At 40.3% G+C, this 20,166-nt stretch overlaps 1 protein-coding gene across 1 annotated transcript in view; it reads right to left on the reverse strand.

The window, feature by feature from the left end:
- The window catches only part of ZNF143 (zinc finger protein 143), a 752,158-nt gene that overhangs the window by 40,314 nt on the left and 691,678 nt on the right, over positions 1-20,166 (reverse strand). The window contains exon 16 of the mRNA XM_044059280.1: positions 2,482-2,628. Within this exon, the coding sequence (XP_043915215.1) occupies positions 2,482-2,628 (147 nt within the window). The remainder of the gene's footprint in view (positions 1-2,481; positions 2,629-20,166) is intronic.

The following is a 20,166-nucleotide window of genomic DNA, read 5'->3' on the forward strand; positions in this document are numbered from 1 at the left end:
ACAGCGGGCTGCTCTGCACTGAACAGAAGATGCTCTGCTTTGTGATTTTTTGATTGGCTCATATGCCGGTATACAAGCCAATCAAAAACTGCAAAGCATATCCTGGAACATACACTTAACTGGCATCTACCAATCCCCACAAGTGCTGGTTAAGTGAGACTTTACTATATATGGATATATATATATGGTTGTCATTCATTTGGTAGAAAATGCGTATGTTAGAAACACAAATGAGTGACCATAAAAGAGAAAATAGTCAAACAAGTGAGAATCATATTTGACTGAATCAAGCTTTGCATACTCCAGGAATGTAGGAGTGTGTAGGAAGGGAATGGTGCGCAAGCCTGCATTATTACAAGATGAGTGTATACATTGAGTGTTCACGGGTTAGGGTTAGATAAGAGGATAGATTTAGTGTTTTGCCTGATTTGTGTTGTGGGTGTTCTGTGTCCTTTGGCCCTGATTAGTGGCACTGCTAGGAACACCATACGTGCGTGTGTGTTTGTGTTTTAAGCCTAACCCTACACAATACATTACTAAAAACCTTTCTCTAATAGTATAACTATTCAGACAGTACTTGATCTGTGCTTTGTAACTGCTGGATACTGACAGTGAAAGAGAAGTTGTCTTTGTTTTGTGATTCTCTCATTTTGTGTGTCAAATATTTGTGTTTTTACCCTTTTGTGGTCACTCATTTATGTTTCTCACATTGGGATATTCTACATAGTCATATATACAGAGACAGATACAGACATATAAATAATGTGAACACTGAATATTGTAGACACTATATGACCGGCATCTGTTTAACAAAATTTGGTCATCTAAACAGACTGTTGACAGGTAATGTGCACTTTCCTCAAGACTGTGCAATCTTGTAATTAGTATATACAATAAGCAGTTGATGTGTGTGTGTGTGTGTGTGTGTGTGTGTGTGTGTGTGTGTGTGTGTGTGTGTGTGTGTGTGTGTGTGTGTGTGTACCCCCTCCCCGCGCAAAAAAAAAAAACAAAACAAATTACGTTAAGTTTAATTTTGCATCCTTGAATTCAACCAAGTGAGAGTCATGATTCTTAAAACACAAAGAAGTGGGAGAACAAATCTTGCCCCTGGCTCATGGCCCATGTTAAACCCACTCCAGTGATTTGCTGGATTGTGTGCAACTTCATGAATGCATATATCTTTATACATGTAATTGTTTACATACCTATTTTTCTTTTTTTAAACCTGTACATATTTTTAGGTAACTTACTACTGAAGTATACAATTTTGCTGCCTACCTGTCCAACTAACAATTATTTATATTTGCTCTGTAATGGTGGCACAGTAGTGCAGTGGCTAGCTTTGCTGTCTCACAGAGCTTGCTTCATCTACTCTGTTCCCAGCTAAGAAGCCTTCTGTGTAGAGCCTTTACTGGGCTTTCTCCATGGTCTCTGGTTTCCTGACACATCCCAAAGAAATGAGATAGGTAAAGTGTAGACAGTCAAACTACACCTAAGTGTGCTTGCTCAGTGTGTATGGATGCATGCATCCTTTGATGGACAGATGTTTCACTTATGAGAGGTTCCTTCCTATCTTATGTCCATAGTTTGAAAGGACAGGCTTCAGTTCCTTACAACCTTGAACTGGATAAAGCAGGTAGTGACACCATATTCATGCTCCCAGGTGATGACTAACTTTGGACTGTAACAATCCACCTGCCTACCTACATGGCCAAAAAATGGTTAAATAAAGAAATCATGCAGTTGCACTATTCCAGATGATATTAAAATCCAAGTGAGCACACAGGAACAACAAAAGGTCATATAGATTTATTATAATTATTTAAGTCTCAGCATTCTTTTGTGATCAATGTTTATTGCTGTAGTAATTTTATATGCACAATGAAAATAGGGAATACGTGGCATTTTTGACAGCTCACCTATCTCAAGATGAAAGCAGGCATTTTTGAAGAGGAATGCAGTCCTCAGCAGAGAGCAGTGACTCTACTGAATGTGGGTCAGGACATCAGTAGAGTGCAACAAAAAACCCTTTCAGCTGTCAGAATGGCTCCATACCAGGTCACTCTGATCTTCGCTCTACCCACTTCCTTGACCCTTACATAGAGAATTTCTCTGCTGCAGGGCCTGACCATGAAGGGTAAGAAGGACAGTTGCCAGGGATGTCAGGGTGAAAGATCAAGAAGGGGTTCTAGGACTAGGTTGCTAGCAAACGGCTGTGTGTGGGGTGGAACCAAAAAAAATAAAAAATCTAGGAAATTAGAATACAATTATTTCCTGCTCTCAGCATTGCCCTTTGATAATCTTACCTTTACTGAAAATAATGTAGTCAGTTTCAAAATCATCTCCCACTGAAAACTGATATGCCAAGTTTCACAAAATGCTTAAGAATAAAAGCTTAACCAGTGTCTATATTGCCTATCAAAGTTCTGTGACAATGCTCCCATTTCTACTGCTTTCTGTTTTCATGAATATAAAACTCACCTGCACTGCAATCTGAGTGCCATTTGATGTAGCTAGCAGTGTTACCGGCCTGGCTTCTGTTGTTACAAGATGGTGATCAAGCTGATGGTGTATGACATCACTTGACGTGGTCTGGAATGTCGTTAGGTCAGGAGTTACTATTGCAACCTTCAGTGACAATAAAAAAACAAAAAACTCTAATGAGTGAAACAATAAAGCAACATTCAAAACGATTACTGTATGCTTGGCAGATGTACTTACACAACCTAAACATTTAATGAAATGTATATAAAATATATGTTCGTGTCATAAATTGTGTGAAGATTTAATAATCCAGCAGTAAACTGCAAATTAAAATATGTGACAGTTTAGAACAGTAAACTAACAGATTAATAGAGTTTAAACATTTTCATAGAATCATATTTTTAATCATGAAGTGAAGTCTGTCTCTTCAATATTCTCTAAGGTCAGTAAATTATTATGTGCATACCGGGACAAAACATCATCCATTCTGCTCTTAATGAACAGCCACAGTCAAAGCAAAAGCAGAGTTAAGGATTAAACATTCCTGTACTGCTGAAATATTAATGAAAATCTTGGACACACATATGTGTTATAAGTTATCTAGTTACCATAACTTGGCATCTGTGCTGTCCATTCTTGTTCTGATTCAAGTATGGGTTATGGATCTGATCCTTGGATACGATTTGGCCTCCTTCTACAGACTTCAGATTCAAGGCTCAAGCTCCTCCCTCCACCCACAATCCTCTGTACTAAGCACAGCTTCCTCAGATTGAGTGTTCTTCCCATTAGAAATAAGGAAAGGAAGAAAAAGGAGAAAAAAAAGAAGCTCAAGCAGGAACAAACGTTCCTATAAATGCTTCACAGATCCCCCAGAAAAAAATGTCTCAAGCCGGGGGACAAATGGGAGGGAAGGTGAATCAGAACAAGAATGGACAACACAGATGCCAGGTTATGGTACATACATAACTAAAAAAATCTGATGCTGTCCTTCTTGTTCTGATTCACGTATGGGTCAGAGTCCCCAGCTACTTTCTCTCTTGGGTGGTCTCAAGGAAGGATATGCTGGAGCAGTGACAAACTAAAATAAGTTCTGCTTCTGGAGACAATGTCCAATTTGTAATGAGTCACAAATGTAAGGGATTTAGACCAAGTGGCTGCTGCACAGATGTCATCAATAGGGATTCTGGATGAAAAGGCAATAGATGTGGCTACCGATCTGGGCTTTAGAGGGAGTACACATTTTCAGGCCATTCATATCATATATGAAGGAAATACAATTAGTAATCCACTTTGCAAGAGTTACCTTTATTACTGCACGTCCCAGGCGATTAGGTGAAACAGATACAAATAATTGATCTGATTTTCTGAACTCTTTAGTTCTGTGAAGACAGAAATGTAGTTGCCTATGAGCATCAAGCAAATGGAACATATACTCCCCTTTACTGGAGTAATTGGGGAAAAAATGGTAACTGTGTAGTCTGATTAATATTTGACTCAGTAGCCACTTTAGGCATAAAAGATGGATTAACACAGAGGGAAATTCTATCTTTGTGGAAAATAATGTAAGGTGGTTTAGAAGAAACTGCCAGTAATTCAGAAATTATTCTTGCTGAGGTGATGGCAACTAGAACAAATAGTCTTCCAAGATAAAAATTTTATGTCACAATCACTGGCTGGCTCAAAAGTCAGACCTTGGAGGATGAAAGGTAGCTCCCATGGAAGAGTGGGGTCTTGATGGGTGGTCTAAGAAGGAAAATCCCCTTCAGGCAGGCTTTACATAATCTAGAAGAAACAGAACCTGAAAACAACCCAGAGTGAAAGTTGGTTATGGCCACCAGTTGAAGCTCAATCGTAGCGAAGCTGGATCCTTCTTAAACAAGGAAGCCAGAAAGGAAAGGATGGTATGGATGGAGGCTGAATAAGGGTCTATGTTCTGTTTGGCAGCCCAAATAGAGAATCTGTTCAACTTGCTTCTAAATACTTTTTTGGTAGATGCCTTTTGTGAAGCTAAAACCATACTCTTGGGAGGAGATGAAAGCCTAGACCCTTTAACAATCATTGAAATTGGAGAAACCATGCAGTTAGCTTGAGAGTGGCCAGAACGTGATGGAGTCCTAGCGATGGATGGTCTACGAGGTCCCAGTTGGGCTCCAGTATCCATGGAGGATACTTAAGATGAGACCAGAGAAAGGGGAACCAAATCTGATGAGGCCGATAAGGGGCAATGAGGATTATAGTGCTCTTCAACCATTGGGCTTTCTGAAGGAATTTTGGGATCAACAGAAGGGGAGGATAGCATAAAGGAGACTGGAGGGCCAATCGTGGACTAGGGCATCCCTCAGGGAGTCCCCGCATAGGCGCCAGAACCATAGAGCAAGGGGGAGGGAGCGCTCCCCCCACTTTTACAGCTGTTTTAGGACCCAACGGAGGACTTACATGCATCATGGGAATTTTAAACACAAACGTGCGTGGGAATCATGTCAATGCTGCCAGAGAGTCACCCACAGTAAGCTCTGTTTTATGTATCTGAAACTGCTCCGGCTCCATTTTATGTATCTGTCTGAAACTGCTGTGTGTCTCTGCTCCGGCTCTGTTTTATGTAACTGGTGTGTGTGTGTGTGTGTTGGTTGACTCCATAACAATACATTGACTTTTTTGTGATTGAGACACACAGTGACACAGCTATGATCACAAAAGAGTGATATCACCTTATCATTCTATTTATGTATCTATAAAAAAAAAAAAAATCACATTACTACTTCCACACTCAGTATATACCAACTCTTTGGTTACTGCATATCATGGAAAGAAGAAATCTCTGGGACACTGCAACCTCAGTCTTCTGGGATAAAACCTGGTAATCAGACAGTAGTGGTTGTACAATGTGTCCGTCATTTGTGTCTTGACAAGCCTGATACCAATGTTTGATGCTTGGAACTTCAATGACTCTGCAGTTATGAATGGTAAAGTTTTTTAAAATGCTTCAAATATTTACATAAAAGACCTTCCCAGCATAGGTACACTTCATGTATAGTATTTCTTAGGGGGCAGGACATTAAAATCAACAATATAATATTTGTGAAGCTTTTGATTCCAGAACTTTACGAGGTGGGAAAAATATGTTAATTTTTAAAGGTTTGTTTCTTGATGAAATTCCACAAAAGAAGAGACTTTCTCCTCTTCTGTTGCTGCATGGTCATCCCCCTTGGTGATCTAGCATGACCCATTTTTTTCTGATTCTTATAGATTGGATAATGTGGAAAAGTAGGGAAGATAAACCTGTATCTTCTAAGGACTCTGCACCAACCAAAAATCCTAGGATGAAAGAGTTCATGTTATTCTTTGGCTTCGCTGACAGGTGTTTTGTAGCTTCCAGTCATAGGGGTAAAGCAAAGCTTACTAGACAAGATACTACATCATACATATCTGAGACTGTACTGGGGAGGCATATACCCTCTGTAAAAAGCTGTACAAAATCTGTAGTTGTTTATCAGTAAAGATGTGGCAAAGGAGAAAAATGTGAAAAGCTTTACAAAATTGTAGCTGTTATTTCAGTAAAGATGCAGCAAAGATGTGAAAGATAATGAAAAAAAATTGATGCAGCTAAACTTCAAAAAGTGTTAGTTCCTGAAAAAGATAGACTACCTTAACTTGTTTGGAACTTTCTGATTATTTAAGCCACAGTGCTTTGGATGGTGTTTGGATTCAGAATTTTAAATTTGCAGGAAGTGGTATTATTGCCGAGTGGTGTGAACATTGTTTCTAGATGACTGTCACTGTTGAAGTGATACCTTTCTCCCACATGGGAAAAATGGGTTGTGGATGGATAGATGATATCATTTGAAGGTGAGCATCATTCAGTATAAAACAAGCGCGCACACACACACACACACACACACACACACACACACACACACATCACTAAAATAGGTGTTTTGTAGAAAGTGTGCTAGGACACCTCCTAGAGGTTTTTTTCACGTCACAGACTCTTCTCTAAAAGTTCAGTGAAGCAGGCTAGTTCATTGTGCTTTAGGATGGGGAGTAGTAAAAAAAAATATTTTCATGAATTTAGATGAGAACAGACAATAGTTATTGTCTAGATCAGTTAACTAACATCTAGTGCTTTGCCTGTCAGTCTTTTCAGCCACTAAATTGGTAGATAGATTATAGTTAGTAGTAGGACCGGCTAGGTGAAAGCCAGTGTAACGCCATCTTTTTGTTCAAAACTATTTTTATTTTATATTTCCCTGTGCAAGAATATATTTATTTGCGTATTTAATTTTCAAGGTGTATTATTGCCCAATTCCTTTAAGTATTTTAGCACTCAGTTTCAAAAGCCTGTGCTATGGTTAGTTGTTTGTTGAATTATAAAAAGGGTAATTACATAAAACTGGTGGATTGATTATAATTGTTGACTTCAGTCTTTTAATGAGAGACTGCTGACCCCTATTAAGTTAATAGTATGGTTGATTATTTTTAAAAGTGTAAAGTAATTGTATCCTGAATATGCTAGACTGGACTGGCAAGTAGCAGTGGCAGAGTGTTACTATAAAAAAGGGAAGGGATATTGTCTTTTAAAGGGTATTGTGGCACTGAAGCATTAACCCACTCGTGGAAGTCACTGTCTATATCAATATAGTAGTCTTAAGCAAGACACAGTCACTGCTGGTACAATAGCACTAAAAAGCGTAGGCTGATAGTGAAGTATATGAAATCCAGTGAAGCCACTGACCACAGCCTAGATAGTATTCATTTCCCAAATTTTTTTAAGGCCAAGCACATTTAATTTTAGGTAGTAATGCAGTTTGTTGGGTTGCCCTGACAGTCTGCAGACCATTGTTTGAAGATGATGAGGGTGTATGTGACGCTGCAGCAGGGGATGGGGTTGCCTCTTCCTTGATCTGGTGTACTCCTTCCCTGCCTTCATTTCTAGCAATTTCTTTGAACTTCTTACCAGCCAGTGTTCCAACTCAGTATAGATGAAACTGTAAAACAGCCTCCAGGTGTCAGTGTAAACAGGTGGGTCTACTTCAGATGTGGTTTTGCCTTCAGGATCACAGCCCTTAATCTGTCACCTTCTACACTGATGGTGTGTCATCAAAGCTGGTAACATCGGTGTTGATGCTGTCAGTGCAAGGCATTTCAGCTGTTCCAGCAGATGGGGTCAAGCTTTCAGGACCAGGGTTGGAAGTGATCTTGTAAGCACCACTGCAAGACTCTGAAGCTTTAACCTTTAGATCTTTCAGCCCAAAGTTCATGATACTGGGCTCAGGCCTGTTGGGTCATCCGGTGCCAATGTATGTGGACAACAGTTGGTGCTAGGCTTTATACCAATGTCATTTGTGTCTACATCAATGGGCGTTGACTTTCAGGTGCTTGGTGTTGATATTCCTGGCTGCAAGGGTTGCTTCAACATTAATTTCAGCATTGATATTGCAGAGTGTGCCGGATGTGCACTGCTTGGCACTTGAAAATGCATTGACTTCAACTAGATATTCTCTTCTACCTGCTCTTTCAGTCACTCAGCCTTCTCAGCAGCAGGATGGAGTGTGACAGATGATTACTTTTGTCGTCAGAGATGCATGGAAAGAACCAAATGATGGGGCACATATTTACAGTACTCTCCATTCTGGTCTCTGTCTGTTTTGGTCTCATTTTTTGGAGAAGCCTCTGCATCTGAGGTCTTCACAACCCAGTTAATGCACACATCTGGCAAGTGTGACCTGGACTTTCACTCCATTTAGTTAACTGCATGGTTACTCCACTTCCAGGTATGGTCAGGGGGACTTGGCATGTCTGCAAACTAACTTGACTAAACTCAGAAAATGTTAATTCAAGCACCAAAAGGGAATTGGCTAAGCTTAAAATGTCCTCCAAGTGAACCTATGTTGTGGTACTAAATAGTTATAAAAAATTGCCCTTTTTATATCACTAAGTACCCCCATCCCCAGTGTTCAACAGTTTAGTCCCCGGGAGGTGCCTGAATGCAGAGAAAAATTACCCCTGACTGCCTCCAGGGCAAAGCAGTCAGGAAACGCTTTAGAAGTCCTGACAGGGCTTATCAGAGAAAGGTTCTCTGGTGGCCTGACTTGATCTTTATAGCAGACAAGGTCTTGCCCTCTTTCTCACTGCGGGTCAGGGTGTCTTTAACAGATGGTCCAAACAAAGAGGAACCATCAAAGGGGGATAATGACAAAGACAGCTTAAAGGGCTCTGCGAAGTCACAAAGTTTCATCCAGGCATGTCTGCGCACAGTAATACCAATGCTGGCTACCTGTGAGGTACCCTCTGCTGAGTGAGATGTGAGCCTCATGGATGAGTTGGCAAGGGAAGAAAGAGTAGCCAGCTTTGGAGAAACTTTCTCATAGTCCTGTGTTGACATGGTCTCTGTCAATGAGTTAGATTGTTCCTTGACCAGGTCTCTCTGTAGGTGAGGAAAATGTAACAGGTAGTTGAGTGCTCTCAGCGTGAAGGTGGCCAAAGCATAAATGCGATTGCTGAACATGTCCATCACTCTAGACTCCCTGTTGGTGGGTGGACAGTAGAGCTTTGTTCAGCTAGCTCTTTTTTAGTGTTAGCTGCTACCACCACAGCATCGTCTGGAAAACCTTTGGACCAAAAAGAAGCATCTTTAGGGGGGGTGGAAGTATTTTGTCATGTCACTTGGGCACGGGTTCTATACTGTCCAGCTCCTTCCAGGCCCAGTGGGCTACCAGGTGTATGAGAGGGTCTGCCGGAGGGGGGGTAACTCAAAATGTGGATGAGCTCATGTCGAAGGCTTCCAGAAACACAGACTCCTCGGAAGTAGGATCTTGGGATGACCAACCACCTCTGTGTTTCAAAATTTCCAAAATGTCTACAAAAGGGTGGTGATTTTGGGGATCCTTCTCCCTCACTGAAGTCCATATCCTCTGTGAGGGACTCCATAGAGGAGTCTTAATGCCTCCTTTTGAAGGTCCTCTTCTGTGGCACCTCCTCTGTGGGATGTTTAGGGGAGGTATTGGAAGAGGTGGGAGCCACCTCAGGTGGAAGATCCCTGGATACTCTTCAAAACGGGCTGACACTGGACAGGAATGGAAGGTGCAATTCCCAGATCCCAAGAGGAGCAATGGGGTGGAACAGCAACCAAAGAGATCAGGTCTCTTTCTGCAAAGAAAGATTTTTCTATGATCGGGAAAGCTGAGGGACCCAGAGAACCCCTGCCCAACTCCATCAGGGCCAAAGCCTTCGAAAAAGAAATGACAAGGACCTCGGATCCATGGCTCCCAGATAGAACCAGACCTGTGCTGTCAAGAGCATTGAGGGGAAGAGATGGCTCTAATAAAATTGGAGCCAAATCCCTGCCCCCAGATCACAGACCCACTCTGATGGTGGAGAAAGTGAAGGCACTCAAATGATACCGAATCTCTCAGTTGACTAAGGTCCTGGGGCTCCAATACCAAGAGCCACATCGGGGAAGGAGAATCTACATTGGCTGGGACACTTGCGGATCCATGAGGGGATGGCGCCAAGATCCCCATCTAGATCTGAACCCTGATGATCTTCCTTACCATCTTCCTTACCATCCTGTCCAAATCATACTCAGAAAGGCTTCTGGGGGATCTACATGAAGCTAAAGACAGAGGCAGCGAATGCCTTGGAGTCTGCAAAGTTTTTGTGGTTACCATGGGAGAGACTGATCGAACAGACAACCCTGGTAACTGGTTCCCATCTCTCAGAGCCAAAGTCCTAGACTCCAAAGTTAAGGAGGAGGATAGTGGAGACGGAGTCTTCTGATTCAATCTCCTTGGATCCAAGGGACAAGTAGGATTTGGAGGAGCCGCCATAGTCTTAGATCTTGAGGAAGTCGGATCCGAAAAGGACTAAGGATCTGACACAACAGATAGATTCACTGAAGCATTTGCAGATGAATCCGAGAGGGCTTTTGGATCTGTTGGTGCAGAACCTGGTCTTGAAGCCAAAGAAGTTGGATCCGAGGCATTTAAAACTTTAGCTGGAGTTTCTGATGAAGCCCTGGGGTGGTTATGAGGGTGCTTCTTAGTAACAGAACCCAGTATAGCCTGTTCAGGGAGATGAGCCCCTGGAGAAGAGTGAGTGGACGGAGGCATAATTCCATTCAAAATTAACTTATTTCGTCTATCAGCGATTGCTCTGGGGTTGAACCACTCATAAATGGCACATCTGGACTGCATGTGTTCTGCTCCTAAACAGTACACACATTTGTCATGGGAATCAGAGTGCAGGATTTTGTGTCCACACTCTGGACACTGGTTAAAACCAGTAGGTTTATCCATCTCTCTTAATAGCTAAATGCATATATTTTTTTTATATATGTATATTTTAAGGCAAGTCTAATTGCCACAAGAAAAAGTAGCAGCAACAAACTACCAAACAACAACAATAATAACAGTAAGAATGACACTAGAATAACAACAACCAGAATAATTCTATATATAACTATATGTATAAGGGAATGGAGGAATGTCTTAATGCCTGTGAAAAACTTAGTGGGCAGGAGGAGGATATAGAAAAGAAATATTCAAACAGAAAGGTTTACCTATTTTCAGAAGAAATATATAACTAACTGTTCGAGCGCTGGAGAGCATGCCCAACACAAATGGTTGCAAACAATATCTGAGGAAGCTGTACTTAGTACAGAGGATTGTGGGTGGAGGGAGAAGTTCAAGCCTGGAAGCTGAAGTCTGTAGAAGGTGACCAAGTCAGATCCGAGGATTGGCTCTGTAACCCATGTGTGAATCAGAATGAGAAGAACAACATCAGATCTTATATTAAAACATTATGTCCAAGAGAGTGAACAAATTAAAAAAAAAAAGCATACTAAAAACCTAAAATCAAATTATGCAGTCAGATTACTTCTTGACCTTATAAGATCCTTTCATTGTTTAGTCAGTGTTGAAAATCAAAGTAGCATGCATGTCATCAAAGGAGCACGTTTTAAGATTTCAGAAGGAAGGAGGGTAACTGAGATCAAACACAGATCCACCACTGACAACAGTGTGGCATCTGTAGAACAGCCAATAATACATACCATTGCTCCACATTTTTGATGTGAAATGTTCCTGTAGTTAAAGAACTGAGGAAGAAAGATTGAAGCAGTGGAATATGGAAAAAAAGGAGACCAAGAAAACTGCACACATAATCATCTGTATAGGATAATAATGTAACATTCCAAATCCATACACAAATCAAAGCCAGAATGCACTGAATACATCTCATAATCAGGAAAAGAACCCAGTAACAGCATACACATTTTTTGCAATCCAAATTCATGAAGAAATGCAAATTTCAAAATCACCTTTCTTCTCAGTGACAAGCAACAAGTACAAACAAGGAATATCACTGCACTACAGAGCTGTAATTCTGATGCAAAAAGTTAGAAACATGAAGAAGACTCTAAAAAGTCCAAAATGAACCAGCACAGATGAATGATCTCACCCCCAAATAAAAGACTGGCTTTGCTAAATATATCAGTTTCAGCAGTTAATCTAACTAAATATCTCAGCATTTACTTATATATACATCTCCATTCTCATGTAATCAAATTTCAAGCGTAATTATCAAAGACTGAAATAATAACCACAATAAAATGTAGTAATACATTAATACGATTATAATAACAAATCATCCCACATTTGTTCATCCATAAAAATATACACATACATTTATAAAAATACAAAGAGTAATGCCTCTCTTAAGTGGTGAAAGCATTCCTAGCGCCATACCATCTTGAAAAATGAATACAGAATCAATGTTTAGAATTTTTTATTAAGTTCAGGAGAAAATAATGCCCTTGTTTTAATCATCCACAACTGTTCTCTATCATCTAATATTTTATGTAAAAATATATAGCTGGCTGTCTACAAAACATGTGTCAATACCAGTAAAAGAAGAAACTGCAGTGGCCTGTCATCCTCCCCATATGAAAAGGAACACATCTACATCCATACATGGTAAGGTGGATAGTTAACTGGCTAAAAGACAAAATCCACATAATTAAAGTGGCAGGTGCTGCCTCAGAAAGCAAGAAAGTAACCAGTGTGCATTTCAGAGATAGGTGCCAAGAACTCTTTCCTTGAGCATACACTTTTCTGACCTCCAAAACATAAACCCAGACCTATGGCTAGCAAAGCTTACTGATGACTACAAGGTGGGTATTTAAATGTGCACTGAAAAAGGGATAAAATTAAATGCAAAAAGTGCTGTATTGTTGTATTTGGCAAAATAATCTCATCTCTAACTTAGAGTACAGCCAGTACCCCTCTCCAAACTGATCTAACAATCAGAAATCCTAGCATCTTGGTCAATTACTACCTTTCGAGTACCACATAGCATTAGTAGTCAGGAAATCCTTCTATCTAGCACAACTGATATCTAAAGTTATCTCTGATCAAAATAAGTCATTTCTCTGTACTCTCTTCTACTTAGATCAATTATCCATCACTTTTGATAGACAACCCTTCCCCTCATCATAATGTACAGACAACATACAAAAATGTAATCAAGGACCTATGTACTTGGGTCGATAGCTCCCTCTCTTTCAACCACTGTAGGACAATGGATTTTGGGCAATCCTTTTACTTAAACAGCTAATTGCAAAGGAATATCACCAATGTCTAAAGAGGTAATTACTTTCTTATACTCATATAATTAATCAGGTCCAGATTTATAGCCCAGCAACTCTCAAAACGCTAGAATAACCTTGCCCTGGAAATTAATCATCTAGACTCACTATCAGCATTTACATATACACTAGATGACTGGATAGCCATCCACAAATTAACTACAGGATTGACTGGTATGGCCCTCCTGCAGAAAGAGGTGTGGCCTGAGGTAGGGTACTGGCAAAGTATGAATGGTCACAGGACTCCGTGGCCTTGGAATGTCTATGAATCAGTGAATTGTAGAGTAAAATGCCCCCTCTGATATATACCTCCACACGTTCATCACATAGCTAGAATGGCCCCAGTGATTAATAACCAAAAAGATTACTAGTCTAAAAACCCTTAACTATGCCACCCACTCTGTCAGTGACATACTCAGTCAGGATAATCCTCCCTTCTCCTTACTAAACCTAGATATACGCCTTAAGTACTGTTGGATATTTCCAATATAGTTTGGAACTACTGTAACATATGTATGAATATAATATGGTCTGTCTGTACTGTGAAATTTTCTTTTTATTTATCCTGCTTGTATTTTTTTTTTTTGCAATAGTTCATTTCTTACAGAAGCACTTATTACCTTCTATCTAAATTTAAGTCTTCACTGAAATACTCTGTGTTAACAACTCATGCATATAATCATGTTTTATGTATTAAGGTGTGTGGAAATATATATATATATATATATATATATATATATTTTTTTTTTTTTTTTTTTTTTTTTTAGTTCGTATACATTACCCCATACCATTGTATTTACCTTTTCTTGTAGCAAGTCATCACTGCCCTCTCAAAGGCAAATAATACAGCCTCCATGGGACCCGATAACATCCCAGACTGCATCCTACTTGAACTCAGGCAGTAACCTGCAGCACCATTAGGCACTCTATTCAACCAAAGCCTGAGTACTAGCTTCATCCCAGCCAAGTGGAGGACAGCTACTGTCATCCATTTGTACAAAGGTGGAGCGTCCACCGATCCAGGAAGTTATAGACCTATCAGCCTAACTAGCCTGATCTGTAAGGCCATGGAGCAGATTATAATGAGCCTCATTAACAAGGACATTGGCAACCTCCAGACACTTGATCCCACACAGTTTGGTTTTGTTAAGGGGATGTTGTGCCTGTTAAATTTGGTCGACTTCTTTGAGACAGCCACCTAGGCCATAGACAAGGGGAAGACTGTGCACACTGCCTACCTTGACCTGGCCAAGGCCTTCGATACCATTCCCCACTTAGGTATAATAGATAAACTTTCTCAACTAGGCATCAATCCATATGTTACCAGATGGGTAGCAAACTGGTTCACTGATAGAACACACCTAGTCAAAATAGGGGAAGCCACCTCAAGTAGTAGACCCAGTGTACCCCAGGGATCAGTCTTGGGGCCGCTAGTGTTTGGGATATATGTCTCAGAGGTGCAGGCCAAATCTAGTTAGTTATGGCTGACCAAGTTTGCAGATGACTGCAAGCTAGGTGCTGTCATCATTTCCTCTAGTGATGTAGACATCCTCCAAGAGGGTCACACCCAAACAAATGACTGGTGCCAGAAACATGACCTCAAACTGAATGCCAAAAATGCATCATCATCCCTTTTGGGGAGAATGACGTCCCACAAGTTATCACATTGATAAGGCACTAAGCATACAATCAGTCATGAGGGACTTGGGAACCCAGGTTGACAGCAAACTGACTTTGACCACCATATTGCTTCCATTGTATGGAAAGCTTTCTACATGGCCCACCTCATTAGTAAGGGTATCTCATCCAGGGACAAGGTGGTCATAACATCTCTGTATTCTTCCCTTACAAGGCCAATTATTGAATACAATGCCCCTTTCGGCATGTACCTTACAAAGCACATGCAACTGCTGGAGAGACCACAGAGATTCCTCACCCGGAGAATCCAGGGCCTCAAACATCTACCCTACACAGATTGATGTCCCTCTACTCAGTCTCCTACAGACTCCTCAGAGGTGACCTATGTCAGGCATACAAAGCAATCTCAGACCCCGCCCTGATGGGGCTGCATATCCACAAGTCAAGCTCTACTTGAGTAACTCACACACAAGACCTCACCCTCGTCTGTGACATCAATAGGACTTGTTGACGGGACAGATTTGTGTCCCAGAGACTCCCCCTTTTGTGGTACAGACTCCCTCTCTACATAAAGCAGAGTACCTCATTAAACCTTTTTAAGCACAACCTGGATAACTGAATGGGTAACAGAAAATACACCCCTGGGATTCCACCTATGTCCCTGCTGGACAGTGGCATAGAGTGCTGACTTGTTGGAACATGGACTAAATTTTTGGCTAGGCCTGTAAAGGCCTCAGGGCCAATAGCCTAGTAACTTCCTGTGATCCTATGATCTTACAGAGCTTCTTCTACATTTATCAGTTTTACCATTTTTGTTGCACATTATATTTTGCTGGATCTTTGTGCTTTTACCCTGAGCCTCCACTGAAAAGTGATTTTACCCAGTTGCACTATCCCAACAAACAAATGCAAATAAAATAAAATAAAACTACCACAATGGGCTTGAAGCTCTGTCTCTACATTCAGCCTCTTACAGACTCCTATGTGGAGATCTATATCTTTTTCAGTTTCATTAAGGCTCCAACCCTCCTTTATCGCTTATATCTCTGCAAGACAGCTTCACAAACACTAGAGTTAAGGACCTGAATCTCCATCAACATTTAAATAAAGTTCAATGGAAGGACAGACCGTCCTTATATGTTAAGCACAGTGACACCATAGCATCCTTCAAGACTAACCTTAATGACAAGGTGGTTATCCACAAATTCATCTCTGACCAACTTTTCTTAAGTCTTTAGAAGTGTGAGGTAATCACAAGGGTGGGTATTAGCAAATGGTGTTACACAGAGGAGTAGCTAGCAATTCTGGTACACTGGGACATTCTCCAGTCTGGTGCCCCTCTCTAAACAACTATTCTGACTTGGAGACAAAAACTCTCTTCTCTCTCTTTAAAACTGTAGCAAACAGTTTATGCCACACACAGAGCATTAAGTGACAATCGACAACAAATGCAATATCAACATTCATTTCTGAATGCCGGCAATGCAATGAACAGTGACAGGGATCTGATGATTGCATCCTCTAGCATTTTGATCTCCAGGTGGCTGCCCCTTCACCTCACTACAGATGCAGTACAGATGTTACAGCTTACCTGCCTCGCATTTCCTATGATCCTACACAGCACATTATCCAATGTAAAAATAAACACACAAAGAAAGGAAATGGATAATCTGAAAATGCAACAAATATACATCAGAAATAAAGTCCCACTAAAACAGTAAAGATACAAGATGCAAGTCTTACAACAATAACACAGAGAAGCCCATTATCCAAGTTAGTTAACTTTAGTCTAGTCAGGGAAAGCAGCATACGATGAGAAAACAATAATACATGTGCACAACAACCAACTAAAAAGAAAAAAATAAATCACCTCTCATAACTGACCAATCTTACAAGAAATAAAAGCCAATTTTATTTAACTACTAAATGTAAATAAAAATGCAAAATTTCTTGTCTTTATTTTTCAGAATTTGCACCATCTCCCAAACTACTGTTGAAATAAACCAACAAAGTGAAAAATGATAGCAACAAATAATCAGAACACATTATATGACGACAAAGCAAAAACAAAAGTAAAACAGAACAGCCAAATTGATTTATTTATTATTTATTTATTTATTGCATTTGTTGACCGGGAAAGTCCACTGGAACATGAAGAGCCCATTTTCAGTGGAGGCCCGGGGAGAAAAGCTCCACAGAATTATATAATTACAATTCAATAGTAATACATACATAAAAAAAGAAACAATCTTGATACATAGAATGAGTAGAAGATAATTTGAAAAGAAAAAAATAGGACATTGTCTTTGCTATAATTACATTATCATAAAAAGAATTTGAGTAAGAAAGGAATTAGGAATTAAAGGAATAGTAATTGCATTAATTACATACAAAAGATTCCTACTATTTGTGATAGTTAAACTGTGTAAAGTTTAGGAAGGAAGTTATGTGCTGGGAAATTATGGTGGAGTACACACAGAAAAACCCTTAATGAATTGCAACAGTTAAACTGCGATTATAGTAAGAGAAGGAATTCACGTGTTGGGTTTGTTAGGTGGGGTACAGGGGCATAGCCAGTGAGAGGAAAATGTAGTTTGAGGGATTCTTTGAAGGAAGCAGGATTATTGATTGATCTGAGTGGGGGAAGGAGATTATTCCATAACTTGGAGACAGAATGAGAGTACAGCATTTGGCCAGCTGAGAGTTTAGGTTTCTGAATGGATAATAACATTTTGTTTTCAGACCTGAGATGGCGATTTGGGTGGTAAGTGGTCAGTATGGATGCGATGGAAGGGAAGATTTCAGGTTGAAAGATTATCTTATGAGCTGTAGTTAGTTGTCTGTAACTAAGGTGGTGAGAGGATTCAAGCCAGTTTAGTTTATGGAGAGATAAGCAGTGATGGTTGGAATATTTTGCGCTGGTAGCAAATTTAGCCACTTTGTTGTAACAAATGTCCAACTTCTTTTTTAAGGAGGATTGGAGGTTGGTGAGGATAGGGGCTCCATATAGAAGGGTAGGAAGTAGGAAGGATGAGGCCAAGGTTTTTTTTGCAGGGAGACTGAGGAAATAGTTGTGCCTATATAAGGCACCCAGTCTTTGATGTGTTCTTTTTGATGTTATTGTGGAGGTGAAGGTCAAAAGTTAACTTGTCATCAATGATGACCCCTAGCAGTTTGGTGCTAGGGACAACTTCAATGACAGTGTTATTTTGGGCACTTACGGTGAAATGAGTTTTGTTAATAGGGCTAGATTTTGTAGGGGTAAATAGTAATAGTTTTGTTTTACTGAGGTTAAGGGCGAGGTGATTCTGGGACATCCAGTGCTCTGTGGAGGTAAATGCTTCTTGGGTAAGATGTTGTAGTTCTGTGACAGATTTTGAGGAGCAAATGATGGTAGAGTCATCAGTATATTGGATGACTGTACTGTGTGTAAGAGTATTATGAAAGTTATTCACAAATATACTGAAAAGGAGGGGATCCAGAATTGAGCCTTGAGGAACTCCTGTTTTAGTATTAATAAATGGGGAGGAGTAGTGCTGCCACCTAGTGGATTGCTGCCTGTTGCTGAGATAGTTGGTAAACCACTGTATGGTGGAGGGAGACAGGTTAAGCTGAACTAATGTCTACAAAGAGCATCCTCAAATAGCTTCCCTGCTTATTATTCCAAGCATAATGAACTATACTAATATTAAAAGCTTCTTTAAGTAAATAAATCATAATACAAACTTCAACAAATCTGGGCTGTTAATCATCACAGCACCTTCTTACATATTTAGAGATTCATTTCCCAAGCTTACTCCTAATAGCCTTCAAGAAGATTGAATGCCATAAATACATATACACACAAAGCTATAGATACAGGCACACACACACCAAGATTATTTGTAAAGGAAGATAATCATTATCGATTTTTTTACCATCTAAGCCCACTGAAGACAACTGTCCTTTTTTAAGGGATAACCTGGACCACAGTCTGGTCAAGTGATTTGCCCAGAGTCACACTCACACACTAACAAAATCAAAGAGTAAAAAAGTCACACAGACAAACCAATTAGTAAAAATCTACAAGAAAAACATAGCCAAGCTGGATTTTTCACTGTGTGATACTTTAAACCTCTTGTAATAGAGGCCCATGGAATATATGCAAATGACCCATTAAGGACATTAAGTGTTTCGGCTATATGGCTTCTGAATGCCCGTGACTTTTTACTTTTTTTTTTTTTTTGTAAGTCTTATGGATTCATTCAGGTCAATAAAGCCAAACCCCATTGACTGAATGACTCTTGAGCAGCAGGGAAGCTATGTGAGGATGCTCTTTGTAGACATTAGTTCAGCTTTTAACACAGTTATCCCAGATAGACTGATCACTAAACTCGCTGGCGTAGGACGTTCAGAACCTACCTACAGTTGGATTAAAGACTTTTTGACTAACCGTCCTCGGATGGTTAGACTAGGCCCATACCTCTCCTCCACTCTCAGGCTAAACACTGGTGCCCCACCAGGCTGTGTGCTGAGCCCCCTTCTGTATACTCTTTACACCCACGACTGTGTCCCCTCTCATTCTACTAATACCATCATTAAGTTTCCAGATGGCACCACAGTGGTTGGACTTAATTCAGGAGGAGATGAGACAGCATATAAAGATGAAGTTCAAAGACTGGCTGCGTGGTATACCAAGAACAACCTTGCCCTGAAATCTGCCAAAACAAAAGAACTCATAATAGATTTCCGGAGGCACAACACAGATCACAACCCAATATACATCAATGAAGACTGTGTGGAAAGGGTTCCTGCCTTCAAGTTTCTAGGTGTACATTTGGCAGAAGATCTCTCTTGGTCCATAAACACCACAAAGGCAGGCAAGAAGGCACAGCAGAGACTCCATTTCCTGAGGATTCCCAGGAAAAACAACCTGCAGGAGAAGCTACTGGTGTCTTTTTACTACTGTTTTATTAAAAGTGTGCTGACATACTGCATTTCCACATGGTATGCCAACAGCTCGGCAGCAGACAGGAAGGTCCTTCAAAGGGTCATTAACTTTGCCCAGAAAATCATTGGCTGTTCCTCTTTGGAGGAAATCTTCAGCTCTCGCTATCTCAGCAGGGCAACCAACATCTTGAAAGACCCTTTTCACCCTAGACATCACCTGTTTGAGCTGCTGCCTTCTGGCAGATGGTTCAGGTCCATTCCATCTCGGACAAACAGACTTAAGAACAGTTTCTATCCCCAAGCCATACGTCAACCAAACAATGCTAAATACTTACACTGAGTACAGGTAATAGCCATTTGCACTATAAGGTATGTGTTTACATTCCTGTGCACCTTACTTAATTCCTTTCATGTGCAATACACCCAAGTGCAATAACTTAGTTTACTGCATTGCATTGTATTACATTGTATTG

The sequence above is a fragment of the Protopterus annectens genome, chromosome 17.part0 (assembly GCF_019279795.1).
Source record: "Protopterus annectens isolate FY-2018-M chromosome 17.part0, PAN1.0, whole genome shotgun sequence".
Lineage (NCBI taxonomy): Eukaryota > Metazoa > Chordata > Ceratodontiformes > Protopteridae > Protopterus > Protopterus annectens.